Source organism: Aulonocara stuartgranti (genome assembly GCF_965226115.1).
Source record: "Aulonocara stuartgranti genome assembly, chromosome: 16".
Classification (NCBI taxonomy): Eukaryota; Metazoa; Chordata; class Actinopteri; order Cichliformes; family Cichlidae; genus Aulonocara; species Aulonocara stuartgranti.
In genome coordinates, this window is record NC_138952.1 from 26,815,826 (window position 1) to 26,832,860 (window position 17,035).

Sequence of the window (17,035 nt, forward strand, 5' to 3'; positions counted from 1 at the left end):
TAATCAATTACCTCACAAAAACACCAAATTCTTACAATTTAACACAGCTTGTAGTCTATTGCTATTTAGTACTAATGCACACATGCACACATTTGGATGCATCTCAACATTAAGCTACAAAGAAACATGAAACATCAGGTAGTCAGTTATTCTCATTAGACATACTTTAGTAGGAGGCTACTAAACCCTATAAAGCAGCTGACTGCCCAGTGACAATATGTTCATTACATATTAAGGGTCAACCATGTGTGAATGCACATGCAGTGCAGCAGAGTTATATAAAAATGGATGGCATGACAAAGCTTACATGATACCCACTTTTAGGGCTGCTCAATTAATCGAATTTTAATCACGATTACGATCTGGGCTTTCAACGATCATTAAAAATGACTGAGCCGATTATTAGCCCCTCCCTCATTTATCCGCGACACCTTAAAGGCCGGTCCGTGAAAATATTGTCGGGCATAAACCGGTCCGTGGCGCAAAAAAGGTTGGAGACCGCTGATTAAGAGGACCCGAGGGAAGCTCGGAAAGCTAAGCAGAAGTTATTTGGAGAGGAGAGTGACTGCCGCTGGTTGAAAAGAGAGGTAAAAAAAACTTCAGTGGTGTTGCACACTATTTTATATTATTTTTTAAAAGTCATTGTTAACCCTTTAAAGCCGGTCAGAGCAGCATGCTCCGTTTTGCGTAACTATTTTTAAATCCCTGTAGAACCTGAACCGTGTAAGCTAGCGCAATAATTTGTTTTGCATATGAAACCGGAGGAGTTGTACTTACATCTGATGCCATCAGCTTGTCCTCGGTCACGGTTTCGTTCCACATATAGCTTTGCAAAAATTGCATAAAAAGCGCTTGCAGGAACAAAAACATAATATTCCAGAAACACGCTTCGCCGTTCCTATCAGCTGTTCGTAACACTTCCCACAGTGAAATGATGCACATGCTGTTTTCTTTGCAAATTTGCATCATAGGATTGTTTTTTGTTTTTCCTGCAATATATAAAAATTGCTGTATCTCCAAAATAAAACTATGAAGACACTCAAAATAAATTTCCTGTTGTTGTAAACTATTTTTTGCAACTTTTTTGTATTTAAAGTTTTGAGGGATAAACCTCTTAAATTTCTCCAAGTAGAAATATATGTAAACAAAACAAAAGCGATTTTCAATTTTTTTTGTAGTTTATTGCACTTTTTTGCAATTAATGTAGTTACTATGGACTTAATGCATACATATTAGTAAAATATGGGCTATAACAGTTGTATAGCAACTTGAAATGCTCCCACAAATGGCACTACAGCATGTAAAAAAAAAAAAAAAAGCTCTGGTGGACTTGGTTCTATAGTAGGTCTTAAAGGGTTAAATAAATATCGTCAAATAATCGTGATCTCAATTTCAGTGAAAATAATCGTGATTATCATTTTTGCCATAATCGAGCAGCCCTACCCACTTTTAACTCTCCAGTTCTCTAGGAAAGTCACTTTGAGTTGAACATGCTAAAGAACGTTTATACACCGATCGGGCAAAATTACTAACATTGACAGGTAAAATAAATAACACTGATTATCTCTTTATCGTGGCACCTGTTACTGGCTGGGACATATTAAAGCAGGTGAACATTTTATCCTCAAAGTTTATGTGTTAGAAGCAAGGAAAATGGGGACGCATAAGGATTTAAGTGAGTCTGACAAGGGTCAAAATTCTGCAGTGGTCAGGCTCATTGATGAGCGAGTGAAGGCTGGCCCATGTGGTCAGATCCAACAGATGAGCTACTTTAGCTCAAAGCTGCCTAAAAGGTTAATGCTGGTTCTGATAGAAAGGTGTACACAGTCCATCATAGTTTGTTGGAATGCATGTGACTAGAGATGGAGACCAGTCAGGGTGTCCATGCTGACCCCGTGCTGTCCACTGCCGAAAGCCCCAACAATGGGCAATTTTTTTTTACATACCATACCCGGATGCACTATGGGAAGAATGCAAGCAGACAGAGGCAATGTGATGCTTTAGGAAATATTCTGCTGGGAAACCTTGGGTCCTGTAATCCCTGTGGATGTCACTTTGGCACACACCACCTACCTAAGCATTGTTGCAGACCATGTACACCCATTCATGGATGCAGTATTGCCTGACGTCTGTGGCCTTTTTCAGTAGGCTAATGCATCATGAAGAAAAGCAAAAATGTTTCAGGAACAGTTTGAAAAGCAGAAGGAGGAGGTGTTGACTTGGCCTCCAAATTCCTCAGATCTCACTCCAATCAAGCATCTGTGGGATGTGGTGGACAAACAAGTCCAAACTATGGAGGCCCCACCTCGCAACTTACAAGACTTAAAGAATATGTTGCTATAATCTCAGTGCAGATACTATAGCACACTTTCAGTGGAGTCCATGCCTCAACAAGTCAGGAATGGACCAACACAATATTATACACACCACAACAGACAGGTGGTTATAATGCAATGCCTGATCAGTGTATGCATTTACCAGTGCAAATTCTTGTCTTCACAGAATCCCTTCCACATAGGAGGTCCAACTATTGCAATCAGATTGAATGTGAACACCCCACCACCATTTCCAAAAGGCTGTCAACTTTGGAATACCCACAGAAAAGGCCACCTAGCAATACTGTTACTAAAATGGAAGTAGCATTTGTTATACTTCATTTCTGTTGCATTACAGGTTCAATAACACCAGTCTTCAGTGACTCACTGTGTTAAAGCTTGCTCTTTGTCTTAAGAGGTTCATAAGTTTCACTTTCAGTTGTTTTAGTTTTCTAATGGGACACAAGCAGGGGCGATTTTAGCCCATTTTTGGGAATGAATCAAAGCACCCCCAAAGATTTCTTACTTTTTTTGACAATATTTGCTGTTTGTGGGACACACTACTAAAAATACAAAAAGCATACATTACTTAATTGAGATGGAACATTTTAACAACAAAAGTATAGACAGCCAGGTTCATAATGGATATGAGGAAGTTTTTTTCAAAAAACGGAGCCACATTCAGGTAAAAGTGTAAAATTAAATGATCTGTCAATAAAGGATAATGTTAGATCAGTGTTTCAATATTCATATCTTTTATTAGATGTACATGTGGTTTGGTTATTTGCCTTTTGGTTGAAATTACACTGAGAGAGGACTTTTTTATTAGTGATCTTAATAGTTTTTTTTAATCTAATTGAATACAAACTATTTGTGTATGATTGTCAGTCCAAAGAGGGAGAGAGGAAAGAGGGGAACATGAGGAGAAAGTACAAGTTCAGCAAGAACCAGGTAAGAAAACAGACAGGGAATACTAACAGGCAAAACAGAAACTGTTAAACCGGCAAAGAAAAAAACCCCCAACTAATTTTACTCATACAATCTGGAAGTTATGTTGTCCCATATTAAAACTGCTATACAGAATTTGCAAAACAAACTGGGTTGTCAGCCCTGGCACTGCATTACCATAGCGAACTTCAGTCAGAGGAAGTCACGGTTGCCAAAAACTTTTTGAAGCTCAAGAGTGAGGCTGGTGCCATCCCAGATATGTTAACATTGTACAATCTTCTGGATAATCAGATCTTCCCCACAGTGAAAACTGTAATTCAGGTTGCCCTAACAAACCCAGTTAGCAGCTGTAGCTGTGAGAGGTCATTTAGTGTCTTAAGTCAGCTCCATACCTGGCTGAGAAGAACCATGGGTCAAAGCAGACTCCAGCACCTGGCTGTGATGTCAGTTGAGAAAGAGATGCTTGAGAGACTTGAACACCAAAATGTGATAGACAGATTTGCCAACCTCAAGGTGAGGCGACATAGGTTAAAAGAAAAGAAAAAAACTGCAGAGCCATAGTAGTATCTGCAGTAAACATCTTTTCATACATTGTATACTTCGTACCAAAGGCCAAGGTGTCTCCATTTTTCTAATTTTTTAATAGTATTTTGTACATTTCAAGGACTCTTCTATTTTTGGAGTGTATTTTTTATGTATCTGTATTATATTATACATACACATTAAAAGTGAATCTCTGTCCAAAAAATGCACTCAGTTTACTTTTTACTCACTATGAGCATCGTTCATTATTCTCCCGCAGTAATTAAGGTTAGGATTTTTTTTTTTTTTTAATTCCAATCCATTGTTCTTTGGCAGTAGTAGTCTTTAACAGCATTTACATAACCTTGATCAGATTTGATGGTTTTGTTACAGACTTTTCAAAAAAGTGATGTCATGTTTTGTGACGAGGACCCAGGCACAGAGAGACTTGATGAATTTAAGAATCTTATGATTTAATAAAGAAATTTGCCGACTTGCACAGAGATGGTAAAATTATGATGACTGATGAAGACAACAGACAATGAGGACAGGGAGGAACAGGGGTTTAAATGCACCAAGTAGACAGTCAGAGGGAATTCAGGACAACTGGAGATATTTAAGGATGCAGGGACTGACAGAGCCAGGGAAGAAGTCTCATCGTGACGAGTAAAGTTTATCTTGCCTGGCTGGGCAGCTCTCTGGGTGCTCAGCACCCCCAAAGCTCTGATTCTAGAATCGCTCCTGAACACAAGTATGCTGACACAGAAAAAAAATGTTAAAATTGCATGAATCTCAAGTGAAACAAAGTGTAAAACACAGAGTTTCCATGAACCTTGTATCATAACATAAATTAAATAAAAGATAAACAAAATTACTTTGTATTAACTACAGAATGTACTACTGGGCAGCTCAATTAAAATCAATGGCTGCCTGGATTATTCATGATTCAGAAATGCAGTGGGTATCTATGGAAGAGTATTCCTTACCAGGTATCTCCCTTCGGAGTCTCCCATTTCTCAATCCAAAATCACAGAAAAAAATTTAAATAACTAACCCATGGGTCAAGCACACTGTAAATATTTGGAACCAAGTGTTAAAAATGCTAAAAGGGAATTTGACCATGTCTCGAGCTGTTCCCATAAATGGAAATGTCGAGTTTCTTCCATCATTGTCAGATTAGAGTTTTGAGAGGTAGGCGGAGAAAGGATTGATTACAGTCAATCAGCTGTTTGAAAAGAATACTCTTAAAAGTTTTGCCCATCTAAGGGCCAAATATGCTTTATCCCCAGGGGACCACTATAGATATTTCCAGTTAAGGGACTAAATTACAAAGCATAAGAATTGGGACAATATTAGAAGAGAACCAATCGGGTTAGAAAACGATTTCATGGAACTTGGATGATGTCACATGTCTATACAATGGAACGGATAACAGCTCAACTACAACTAAAAGTGCCAACCTTCGAGAAAAATGGGCTCCAATTATAAAATATCTTGACAGGACACTCAGGCCTTAACACTGTTACATCTGTGCTAAGGAATGTAAGTATTGGTATGTATGTATATGTATATGTGTATGTATGTTTTTCCTTTGAAATTAAGTTTTTGAATAATCCTCACTATTATATACTGCAAATTTGGTCTCAGGTTATGTTGTTGCTGTGAATTGCCTTGTTACTTTTGGCAATAAAAGTAAAAAAAAAAAAAAAAAGAATTACTTTGTATTGCTTGAGATGGCTTACAATCAATTTTAAGTGGTGCCTATGGAAGACTTATGATGAATTTGTATTAGCTCTGAATGTTTCCATGCCAGGCTCTTTAAGTCTGCACTCTAATACCCCTGCTATCAATCAGTCTGGAATGAAAACATGATCCTGAAATTCTAAATTTAATGGTAGTAGTATTCACAATAACCCAAGTTCTAGGTCTTTCATCAACAGACAAATTTGAAAACAGACAAACTTAGACATGAACTGCATTTAATAGCGCCTTTTTTGTAAATAGTAAAATATGACTTGCTGCTGCATGTTATTTTGTGTGGGGGTTTTTTTTTGTTTATTTTAAAAAATTATTCAGAAATGTGCATTTTAACCCAACTCTGATAGTTCATAGCCTTTACCTTCTGTTTCCTAATAAGCCTTATTTCTGTATATAGCTTTTAGCTCTAACAGATGTTCTTCTGTGGGAATCCTTCTGGCGAGAACACTGCCCAACAGTTCTGCTAAATGCTCAACTGAAGCATAATATTTTTCACACTGAATGTGGTTATTGTCAAGTTAACAAAGTTATGTGTTGCCAAGTTGACTGGAACACTAGCAGATGTTTATTTTAACAGAATAAATTCTAGCAATTCACAAATTATGTAAAAGCTATGGAAACAAAGTTCATTCAAAGATGTTAAAATCAGGTTATTTTCTTTATTGTTTTTATTAAGGGAGGAACACCTGAACTGGATAAGTGGAATAGAATGGATGGATGGAATTTTATTAAGGTTAGCATGTTCCATCTAAAACACTTTAAAAGATACAACTTATAAACATTTTATAGATTCAACAATTGGTAAAGCAAAAAAAATAAAAAATAACTGAAAGCTGCAGTCCTAATTAATAAAAGTGTGGAGTAAAAGCTCCCTGACTCTCATTTCCTCATCAGTCAGCTTAATCACTCATGTAATCAATCTGTCTCAGGACCTTGAGTCAATATCTGTTTTTTTTGGAGGGGGGGTTGCTGAGAACTGAACAACATGTTCTGAAAAATGAAGCCATGATGAAAAATCGTACCAGCTCTGTCAAACATGCTTATCTGCATTAATGTGTTTTTGTGTATGTTGAATATTGTCCTCTCCTTGCCCTCACCCAGTAATAAAGTTAATGACATTAGGATTCTTCCTCTCCTCTTAAGTGGAGAAAACACCCAAATTACTGAAAGCATTTGGTGTGTATTCCCATGCTTGCTTGTTTGTTTGCAGTGCATGTTTAACTGAATCAATCGTCCATTTATAAATTATTCTGCATGTTCAACAAGAGAAAATCTCTTCTCTCTTCTCTCTCCCCACTGCAACTCTGACTCTATAACTTTTGTCTTGGAAGCTCAATCAACAGTATATTGTATGCTTTTAAGCACTATACATCTTCATTACCCCCCAGGAGCTGAAAAAAATAGCATGAGTATGGGTGTCCATTTGTGCTCTGGAGTGTGCACTCACATGCACATGGGAAAATTGATCTCTTTGGTCTTAGATCATCTTCTATCTGCTGGTACTATATCCATGTGTGTATGTGTATTTGTGTGTGTATCTGTGTCTTTCAGATAGTGATAAGATTTGTTGCCAGGGGGAACGGGAATGGCTGTTTCCAAAAATGGTTCCTGGCATCCCTCTGACTGACTAACTGGTCATCATGTGACAAAAAGAAGTGGCTCTATAAAGGGAACCTGGATGATTCACTGTTTAAAATAATCCTCATTTATCTTATAATGGGCTTTGTTCATTTTCTGCCTAAAACATGGTACTCTCATCTCTACTTACTTTGACTGGTTATTCCTGTTAAACAAAATATTGCAAAACACATACACCAACCTCATTGTTTAAAATTGTGTCTGCATTTTCAATATGTGCATTTTCAATTGTGTCTGCATCTTTAATATGAGCATCCAGCCTATACCTCATAGCAGATAATTATATTTTGGGATAGGAAATGGGGCGTTTCCTGTACCAGGCTGTAACAAGCTTGTTAATACTCTAATGTTAACATTTTAACATGGAAGTCTGTGGGGACTGACTTGCTTTTTGTAGCCAGCCTCAACCACTCCATAAACTGCAGTTTTTAAAATCTTGGTGTTGGTCTCTTTTTCAGCCCAAGAGGCTGCTACTTCTGATATCCTCTCTCTATGGCCAGGAGTAGAAAACATTTCCTAAATGAAGTGTTTAAAGAACTCGGAGCTACTGGCTCATAAATATGACTTGTACATACACAGACCTCATTATTTGAAACTTTGGCCAAGTTTAGTATAAGCATCCATCATTGTAACAGCGTATACATGAGAGTAAATAATACAAAATATAAGAAGTCTATAATGTTCTGCAAATGATTTCTCTAGGTATGAACTTTAGCTTCCAACACAATTGCATTTTACTGCAGTTACAGCCTTATAGGGCAAGATCGTTCAGCTTCTACCATCCACTCTGCACCAGGAAACTGATTCTAGTAAGCTATTTTCATTTGGTAGAGAGGTAATCAGCAACAATGACCCAATAATCTGGAACACAAGTCACGCTTTAGACACTTTCATACACAACGCAGTAGAAAATCAGGCTGCTCACTCCCTACAACACACGCACAGACCAATGCATAAACTGATTAAATTCACATTCTGCAAACACCCAAAATTAAGCTAAAGTGAATTTCCTAAAGATTCCTCGTATGGATTCAAAGGAAACATTAAAAAGAGAGCCGAGCAAATAAGCACGAGTAAGTCAGCGTGAGAGGCGGCTGTTCCTGCAGAGGATGGAACGAGTTTGTGGGTTCGGGTTGGGTTGAGCCTTTCCTCACGTGGACTTCAAGGTGCTCCCTGTCTGCGCGACAACGACAGCCTCATTATACATTCACACAAGCACATATTCACCACAAAGACCTAAACATATACACACACAAGTGTATTCCAACATATACACTTGTACAACTCTGTGTTAGAGCATAACCACTCATAAAAATACACAGATGGATGCATTCTTGATTTTTTTAAATCCTTTTTTACTCCTATATCCTTCGTGCATTAATCTTTTCATTCAAATAAGGCAATTTGTAAAAAAAACAGCTGAAGAATTTATAAGAATGCAAGTGAAAAATATTCCTTTTTCTCAGTTTTTTTGTGACCATAACATTTTTCTTTATGTTGCTGGTAGGTTTCTAAGAGGTCCGCTCAGCTAAAATACAACCATGCACATTAGGCACACCGAGGAGTCATGTGCAGAGCGCCTACACGAACATGCACGATGAAGCGAATCATTTATGTTTCAAGCCTTTCAACCAATTAGCACCAACCTGCACAGAAGGCGTCAGCAACATCATTCATCCTCGGGGGACCAACTGACAGACAACAAGAGACCACACAGACAGACAGACGGACACAGAGACTGCACAGTCAAAGTCCTGCAGTGCGTCCTCTGCAGCACCGCTCTCTCTTTCTCTCTCTAAGTCGTGCTTGCACAACCTGTCTGATGAATCCTGGTCTCCCCCGGTTGGTGTGTGTGACCGTGTCTGGGTTGACACACGTAACCACAAGTCAAGAGTGTTACAGCTTCAGGTGAACTACCTTTAGGTTTTTCTTTCACTGCCCCTCTACTGTGGTCCACCCTATTTTCATTTCTTCTCCGTTCTCGCGCTCCCTTCCGTCTTCCTCCTCCTCTCAGCGCTCGCTCTTGCCTCAATCTCTCGCTCGCTGCCCTTTTTCCCCCCTCTTTTCCCCTGGGAGAATGTGTGCGGATGCAGTCAGCAGTGGTGTGACATCACTCCAGGATTTCCTTCTGCCTTTCCATCTTGAGTCAGTCATCCTCAATCAATAATAAGTGTAAAGCATTTTTTATTTATTTTTTTGTCAGGACCTTCTTTCCCCTCTTTCTTCACATCTCCACAGTATTTAGTCCTTTTTATATTTTTATCTCCCCTCTCTCCTTCCTTCCTTCCTCCTCTCTTTCTGCCTCCTTGCACTCACCTTCTTAATAGGATGCTGATGCTCATAAGGCAGCGTTTCACATCCTATCACAACTGCACACATATAATCTTATTTATGAATATGGCAGGGGTTTAAGCTTTGCCAGCCAGCCAATGAAGCGTTTCAAGCCGATGCTAAAAATAGCTCCGTATTCTCCTCTGGGCACCATTCTCCTGCCTACCCCCTCCGCCTCTGTGTTTCTTATTATAGCAACAACCGAGGAGAGAAGAGACATTTATAGAAAGGACACAAGCTCTTTTATTTTCTGTTTTTATCCTTGCTGCTTGTAATACTCTCATTCACACACACTCACACTCACAGCTTCTCGTTCTTTTCAGCCGTCCATTCACAACCACATCACCCGTTTGGATGTGCCGTGTTGAGAGGCATTTGACAAAAACACAAGGAGCAATGCTAATTAGCAATCTATGGTAATGTTTTCTATTTATAACTAAGACTGACCTTTTCAGGTGTAAAGCTTGTCAGGTGAATAACTTCCCTTAAAGGGCATATCCCATGTTTTGTTAACCCTGATAGCTAGCTTTCCAGCTAAATACACAAAGACTGTTAGTCTAGGTTAAGAAACAATCATCTTCTTATTAATAATTCAGACAATCCGTACATATGCATCCATCTGTGCTCTTCTCCTGTTTCGACAACCATTTACAAATTCTTCATAAAATCTTGCTGGTGTGATGTCATGGAGCACAATTTAACTTGCCAACATTTACGTTTCAAAACTATGAGATTTGCAAAGTAAAGGGGTTTGGAGAAGTATGGAGACTGGATTGCAACATCCTTTCTTTCACTGTTTTCCGTGATGTTTAAACTGATTCTGGCGATACTATTACACTATGTTTCAGTGTTTTTCAGTGTTGCATCAGTGGGAGATGGAAAGTCCCTGAGAGATGGTCTTAAAATAAAGGAGAGAAATGCTTGTTGGCAGGTATGCAGTGTAAAAACAGTCGTAGTTTGACGTCATTTGGAGGAGCAATTCTCATATTTTGGCTAAAAGTTGTTCTCTATTACCAAAGATTTCCCAACAGTCACTGCTGCCAGCTCCATTTTTTGAACTTTGAAAACATTTATTGACATTAAAAAATTTCCAAACTTCTTAAATCTGAGATAAAGATTCTCAACTAAGTGCCAAACCCTACTGACTACTATGTGCCAATATTGTTTACTTAGCACAGTCCTGTTGTGAACCCTTTGCCTTCATCTAGGTGTTCTGAAACCTGATGTGATGAATGACTGATGGATTTGAACAAGGGGTGCCGCATGCTCATAGGTTGGTGATATGTGAGTCCCATGATAAATCACCCTGTTTCACTATAACAGGCACCATCATTTACAAAATGAATATCTTATTCAATAAGATGTGAACTCAGTAGCTTTCATCATAAACCACGGGACATGAGGACAGTTTTTTCAAAGATCTAGCTACTGCTGGAATTCTTTTTGCAACCAGAGGAGTCGCCTCCTACTGGTCATTACCAAAAATGTAGGTGTGTGTATTGAGTGTGTGTGTGCACATGTGTTGTCGATCAACACTTACTGTGAAGCTGTTGTTGACATTCTTAGTGCTGGACTCTGCAACACTGGCATCCGACAGATCCACCTCATCAAAGATAAGAGACTGCAGAGAAGAGACGGTGTGGTGGTGGTGGAGGAGAGGAAGATCCAAAAAGCAGGAAAGGACACAGAAGAGAACACGAGAGTGAGTCTCTGGAAATGCACAAGGCCGAACGTAGCCTATTGTTACTTGTATACTACATCATGAAGACAGCGGTGACTGGCTGTGAGGTAAATGTTGTTTCATGGCCACACCAAAGCAGTCCTAAAATGAATTAGTTAAACCTTCTAGTGTAAAATGGAAGCAACTGTAAAAGTCATGAAAAACATAAAAGGACAAACTTGCTTTCTAACACTGAAACTTCCAAAATGCTTCAAAGCTGAGAAAAGCAGATGGATTTACTTTTGAATTCAGTTTTAAATGTAAATGTGACGCTCAGGGAATTTAAGAAGGAGGAAAAAACAGATGTGCCACCCATCAGCTCTGGTTTCCTACATGACACGTGTGGGTCATTATGACATGACTAAATAAACATCATAGACCATTTGGTGAGCTGTTTTTATAACAGGCATTTAGGAATTGACATCCTGGGAGATACCGCCTTTAACACCCACCTAAATACTTTGGCCAGCCAACCTAAATGCTTTCCACTCAAGAAAAGCTGTTTCTTATATTCTTACATTGAAATGACACTAAATTTAATTCAATTCAATTAAATTAAGTTTTATTTATATAGTGCCAAATCACAACTACGGTTGCCTCAAGACACCTAGTATTGTGAGGTAAAGACCCTACATCGTCAGCTATCACCTAAAAAGTATTTTCATTTCCACTATAATAGAAACAATGATTGGGAGCATGTAAAATACCTTACTGATTTTTATTTCCCCTGAAAATCTGCACAGCATGCAGGTCTGTTGATAATGTGTGATCACATCAAACACCAAACAGCAGAGCAGTTTGGAGGCAATTTTGAAACCAATTTTTAAATTGTTCCTCCTCGTTTATCTGCAATGATCCGTTTTCCAGTATGATAATCAGATTGAACTGAGATTTCCTTATGCTTCATTGATGTATACTTCATTGATAAGTATCACAATTGTCAGAGATGAGTGTAACATTGGAGATTCAAGCTTAGGAACCTGACTGGAAATATGCTCATCCTAACCGTGCAGTTCCATTGCACTTGAAAACAATTGTGTTATATTACAGTTTGTGCCTATTAGAGCAAAATTAAAAGCATTAAGCTAACGTCTGAGTGTTAGGATATTTGACCAACATTCATGTTTATTGCATTTAGCTCGTCTACTTCTGGTATAATTTTTTTGTTTAAAATAATTTAAAATGACTTATATAGCATAATCTGGATTTTTCTTTTTTACATTTAGAACAAGAAAGTCACTGGAATAGTGTGCTCCATATACTGGTTTAGACAGTAATTAGTCTACAGATGTGATACAGATGTTTCCAGTAAACTACAATGTTATTAAGGTGGACTTTTTAGTTATTGTGTAGATTTTTATAAATTGATTTTATTGCATTTCATCACAGTGAGCGATTCTGAACAGGGAAAAAGCTTATGGTCAAACAATAAGCCTAATTTTTCTGGGACCCATAAAGTTAACTCGGTTTCTTTTCATGTCCCTGGAAACACATCACCACAACACAGATACAGTATGAGGCTATCAACAGGCTTTCCCTCTTGTGTTTTCCTTTCTCCACCTAAATGAAAATAGTATGAATGACATGATGGTTGATGTTAATGTGCTTTATTGAATTTCTGTGTGGTAGAGGAGCTGGAGCCAGACGGAGAGGAGAGCCAGAGTCTGCAAACAGGAACATGATATCCTAACAGAGCTGTGATGTGTAAGGCATGCAGCTGAGCTCTTAAAGAGCCACAGGCCAAAAACCAATGGCGTCAAAGGAATGCCCTCTGACTGTGTGTGTGTGTGTGTGTGTGAGGAGTGCCTTGCTGCAGCTGTCAGAGGGAATGCCCAGCTAACAACACTCCACGGGCCTGGCTGGAGAGGGCTACTAGCCAAGGCTTACTGTGTGGGTGTGTGTGACAGCATTTACACATATGCCTACAAATGCATGCGACCTAAGTGTGAATGGCATGCCAACACAAATACTGTCCCCCTGTCACAGCACTCTGTGCTGCTCTCCCTTTACATCACGTGTGTGTACCGAATGTTTGTGTGTGCGTGTTTTGTTGACATACTCTTTCTCCCTCTCTCACATTCACCACACCATCCCAATACACACGCTAACACACACAAACGCAACTTTGTGTACCTAACTGTCTTGAGGTAAGCTGTAATGAAAGCCGACAGTGAATGGTGGACAAAGGCGAGCATCCTCTGTTACCCATAGATCCAGAGCTTTGCTCAGTGGCAGCATCTCAGCAGCTTCAACAAGCCTCCAATCCCTGTACCCTGTCCTTCTCACAGCAGGTCATGTAATGACTTACAGATTGTTTCATAACTGATTGTTTAATCTAGCACACAATCCAGAAATCTACCTATGACACACTTAACTTTTAACTCTGATATTTTCAGTCTTCAAATCAGGACTATGAGTCCAAACCAAAAACAAACGACTGTCACATTTTGTCTGTCTTTGTGCTCATTCTGGATCTTTAATGTAATTGTGTTTTTGTCACTTTTTGGGATAATTTTGTTTGTAATTGGTATTTTTTTCCACCTGTCTTGGTGATCGTTCTGTGTATGAGTTTACTTCATACAGAGGCTCTGGTGTCCTCTAGGGTGCATTAAATAAGCCATCCAAGGAGAAGAGCATAGCTTGTTTTACAAAATGTGATGCTGAGATGTGGCCTTACGGATGGATCAATGAGGAGGCCAGGCTTCTTAAGCACAGGGCAGCACAGCCAGCCAGGCAACCTTGGAAACACCAGAGTGTAGTGATGGACATGTAGGGGACAATGAGCACTTATTTATAGATAAGAACATCTTGTCTGGCTGTGACACAAAGAACATGTTTACTTTAACATTTTGGATTATTAAATGGAACCTGTTATGCTTATTTCCAACCCAATATTCCGAACTTGTTGTTTTGCACTTAAAACTCAGCCGCAGTGCATTCATGGGTAGAGTCAGTGTGTCTGTGCATAGCTTATTTAGCAAGTCACAAATGCACAACAGTGGCAGAAGAGATCAAAAGTTTCACAGCTTTAGTACTGTTTACCTTCACTGGCAACATCTTAGATTATTACTTGGGTTTGGCTGGGGTTGCTCTGACTTTCCAAGTTGGTAATCAAAGTTGAGGGAGCATTCCAGAAAGAAATTCCAACTGGGAACTCAGAAATTCTGACTTCTGACTTAATCTGGAACACACTATTAAACAACAGATGGGTGGGGCATATGTGCACAGCCTTATTTAGGAAATCCCATAGACAGCATATAAAAAACAGAAGTAGCTACTGAGTCATGAGCTGTTGGCTTTGGATTCTGCGTTTGAAACTTCAATGTTAAGTGTACTACCATCATATTTTTAGCGCCAAAAGTAACCAAATTTAGTCCAGAGGGTGGATTTATCAGCAAATGTACAGTTGGTTAGCACGTTGCATTTACAAGTGGTAGGGGTGCAACGTTCAAACAAGTTCAACAAAAGCACGAGTCCATGTCAGCATCTCATAGTGGTGGAGGTGACGTTGAAAAGACAAATATTAGCTGCAGCTACCTGTGTGAGCACACCTGTGATTTAAAGCAACTCTGCCAGTTCAGAATTTTAACATGGCAGTCTATGGGGATTGACTCACTTTGGAGCCACCGCCGCAGGAACTGACATAATACAGAGTCAATAAAGAGAGTGTGAAATGGAGCATCAAAGCATCCTGAAAACATGAGCTTTTGGCTCATATGATGATGTCATTATAAATCATGGTTAATATAATAACAACAAACCTAATATGGAAATTATACTCTTTTAAGAGCTGTTTTTACCATTATGTTGTTTGTCCTTTTTTTTAATGATGCTTCAGTTGCTCATGCTTATGCTTCTATCTCTTGGATTATCTATGATGGATCCAGATGCCTTGTCCTCCTGTGTACTTGTCTGGTATCCTTAGCTGTCTTCTCTTGGGTTCGTGCAGACCACAAGCAGGACAGGGACATGAGCAGGGGTCCAGGTGACACTCAGCTCATTGTGGGAGTGGCTGGTAAACAATGTTGCTGTTTTCTGATTAGCTGTGCTCATACACTTTCTTTAAAGTTGATTTTCCTTCCTCATCCTTGCATGAATACACAAAGCCTGGATTTATGAGGCCTTCTTGCCTCAGGAATGTTCTTCCAGACATTCCAGATGCTTTGCCGTGTTTCCCCTTGGTGAGTGGACTTTACAAGCATAATGTGTCAAACCTTCAGTTCCTAGGCTCTCCAAATCAGGCCGTGTCAGACTACCACCTCGTGGAGCGTGGCTCTATTTAAGTCTTTGACTACAAAAAACTTCATGTTAAATAATTGACTACTATTCAAGAATTTAGATTTCTTATTACCTACTGAAACCAGGCAGTATGACTTAGACATCAGTAAATAATTCTGGAATTTTATTTTTTCCTCTACTATGAAGTTGTCCAGATTGGTTACAGTTGGTGATTTTAACATGATTATTTGATGAATCACTCTGACCTCTTCGCTAGAAGTTTTACCAGTATTATTGATCCTTTTAAACTCGGCATGCATTTGGCTTGACACATAGCCAAAGTCCTGTGATCAGGACCTTCTGGCTGTGCATCACACAAGGCTGAGAACTAAAGATGACAGGGCTTTGGGAGAAGTGGATTCGAGTCTCTGGATCTTCTGATGTTGAGCTCTTTGGATTTGATCTTCTCTTAAAAAGCAGTTAAATCTGAGCTGATTTTTTTGCTGTCATGTTTTTATGTCATGGGTTGTGAAACATTTTGTGAAAAGTGTTCAAAGGTGCTGTATGAATAAATGTCTACTTGACTCAGGAAATAAGGAAATCCATAGCAGGTCACCTTTAAGTTTAACTTATTTTTCCTTCTTCCAGCACAGCCATCAAGACACTCAAGGCATGACAAATAACACACACTGTAAAGCAATGAAAGCCACACTCCTCACTGAAGATAACTTATATATAGCCCTAGTTAGGGCTATCACTAACTTTAATTAACAGGCTAAACTAGGCGTGGCTTTACAGTCTCTGCCCAACCTCAGATTATATAAAGCACATTCATGTCATATAGTAGTGAGTTCTTGCAACCTCCTTTGCTGCATTGTTGATGGGAAGAATTTTTTTCATCTTATTTTATCCATAAAATATCCCACCCAAATCATTATTTTGTGTCAGCAAAAATTTAAAGTGACTCAAGAAAAATAATAGAGGATATTCAATCCATCTTGAGCCTTTAAAGCAATATGGCATGAATGCAGCACTGTTTTATACTGGTAAGTGGTTAAGCTGTCCTGGTGGTCTGGCCCCTGGCTGTGCTGTGCTGACCCGAATTCTCACTAGGCCTTCCTCAGATCCGCTGGCACCCAGGGGTGGGGGGGAGTGTCGTGCGCCCGTCCAGCACACGGACAGAACTCGCCAGCACACGCGACTCCTGGACACTCTGCGTAGCGCCCGCTCCTGCCAGTGTGCCAAGGCACTGCCAGACTAGTGCGAGTGCAGACAAACGCATACACACAGAGGTGCACATACACACACAAGTTCCAGACCGAGGAGGTTAGAGGTAAATGGGGAAAAAATGTCAACAAGAGTCAGAATATCAAAGGTTAAAAGGTTAAGATCTCCTTAAAATAAAATAAATGTTTAGAGGAAAATTAAACACATTAATGGAAAATTAATTGAAGTGCTTACAGGTAGAGAAATAACTGATCTAACAGAATTTGATAGGTCAAAAATGAGAGCAGGGATGTAAATAAAAGTAATAATTAAACACTGAATAACAGTGTCATTCTCATACCGGTACATAAATATGAAC

The 17,035-nt window shown here is 39.1% G+C and overlaps 1 protein-coding gene across 1 annotated transcript in view; it reads right to left on the reverse strand.

The window, feature by feature from the left end:
• The window catches only part of dgkh (diacylglycerol kinase, eta), an 80,221-nt gene that overhangs the window by 43,728 nt on the left and 19,458 nt on the right, over positions 1 to 17,035 (reverse strand). Inside the window, exon 4 of the mRNA XM_082509330.1 lies at positions 11,053 to 11,133. Coding sequence (XP_082365456.1) covers positions 11,053 to 11,133 — 81 coding nt within the window. The remainder of the gene's footprint in view (positions 1 to 11,052; positions 11,134 to 17,035) is intronic.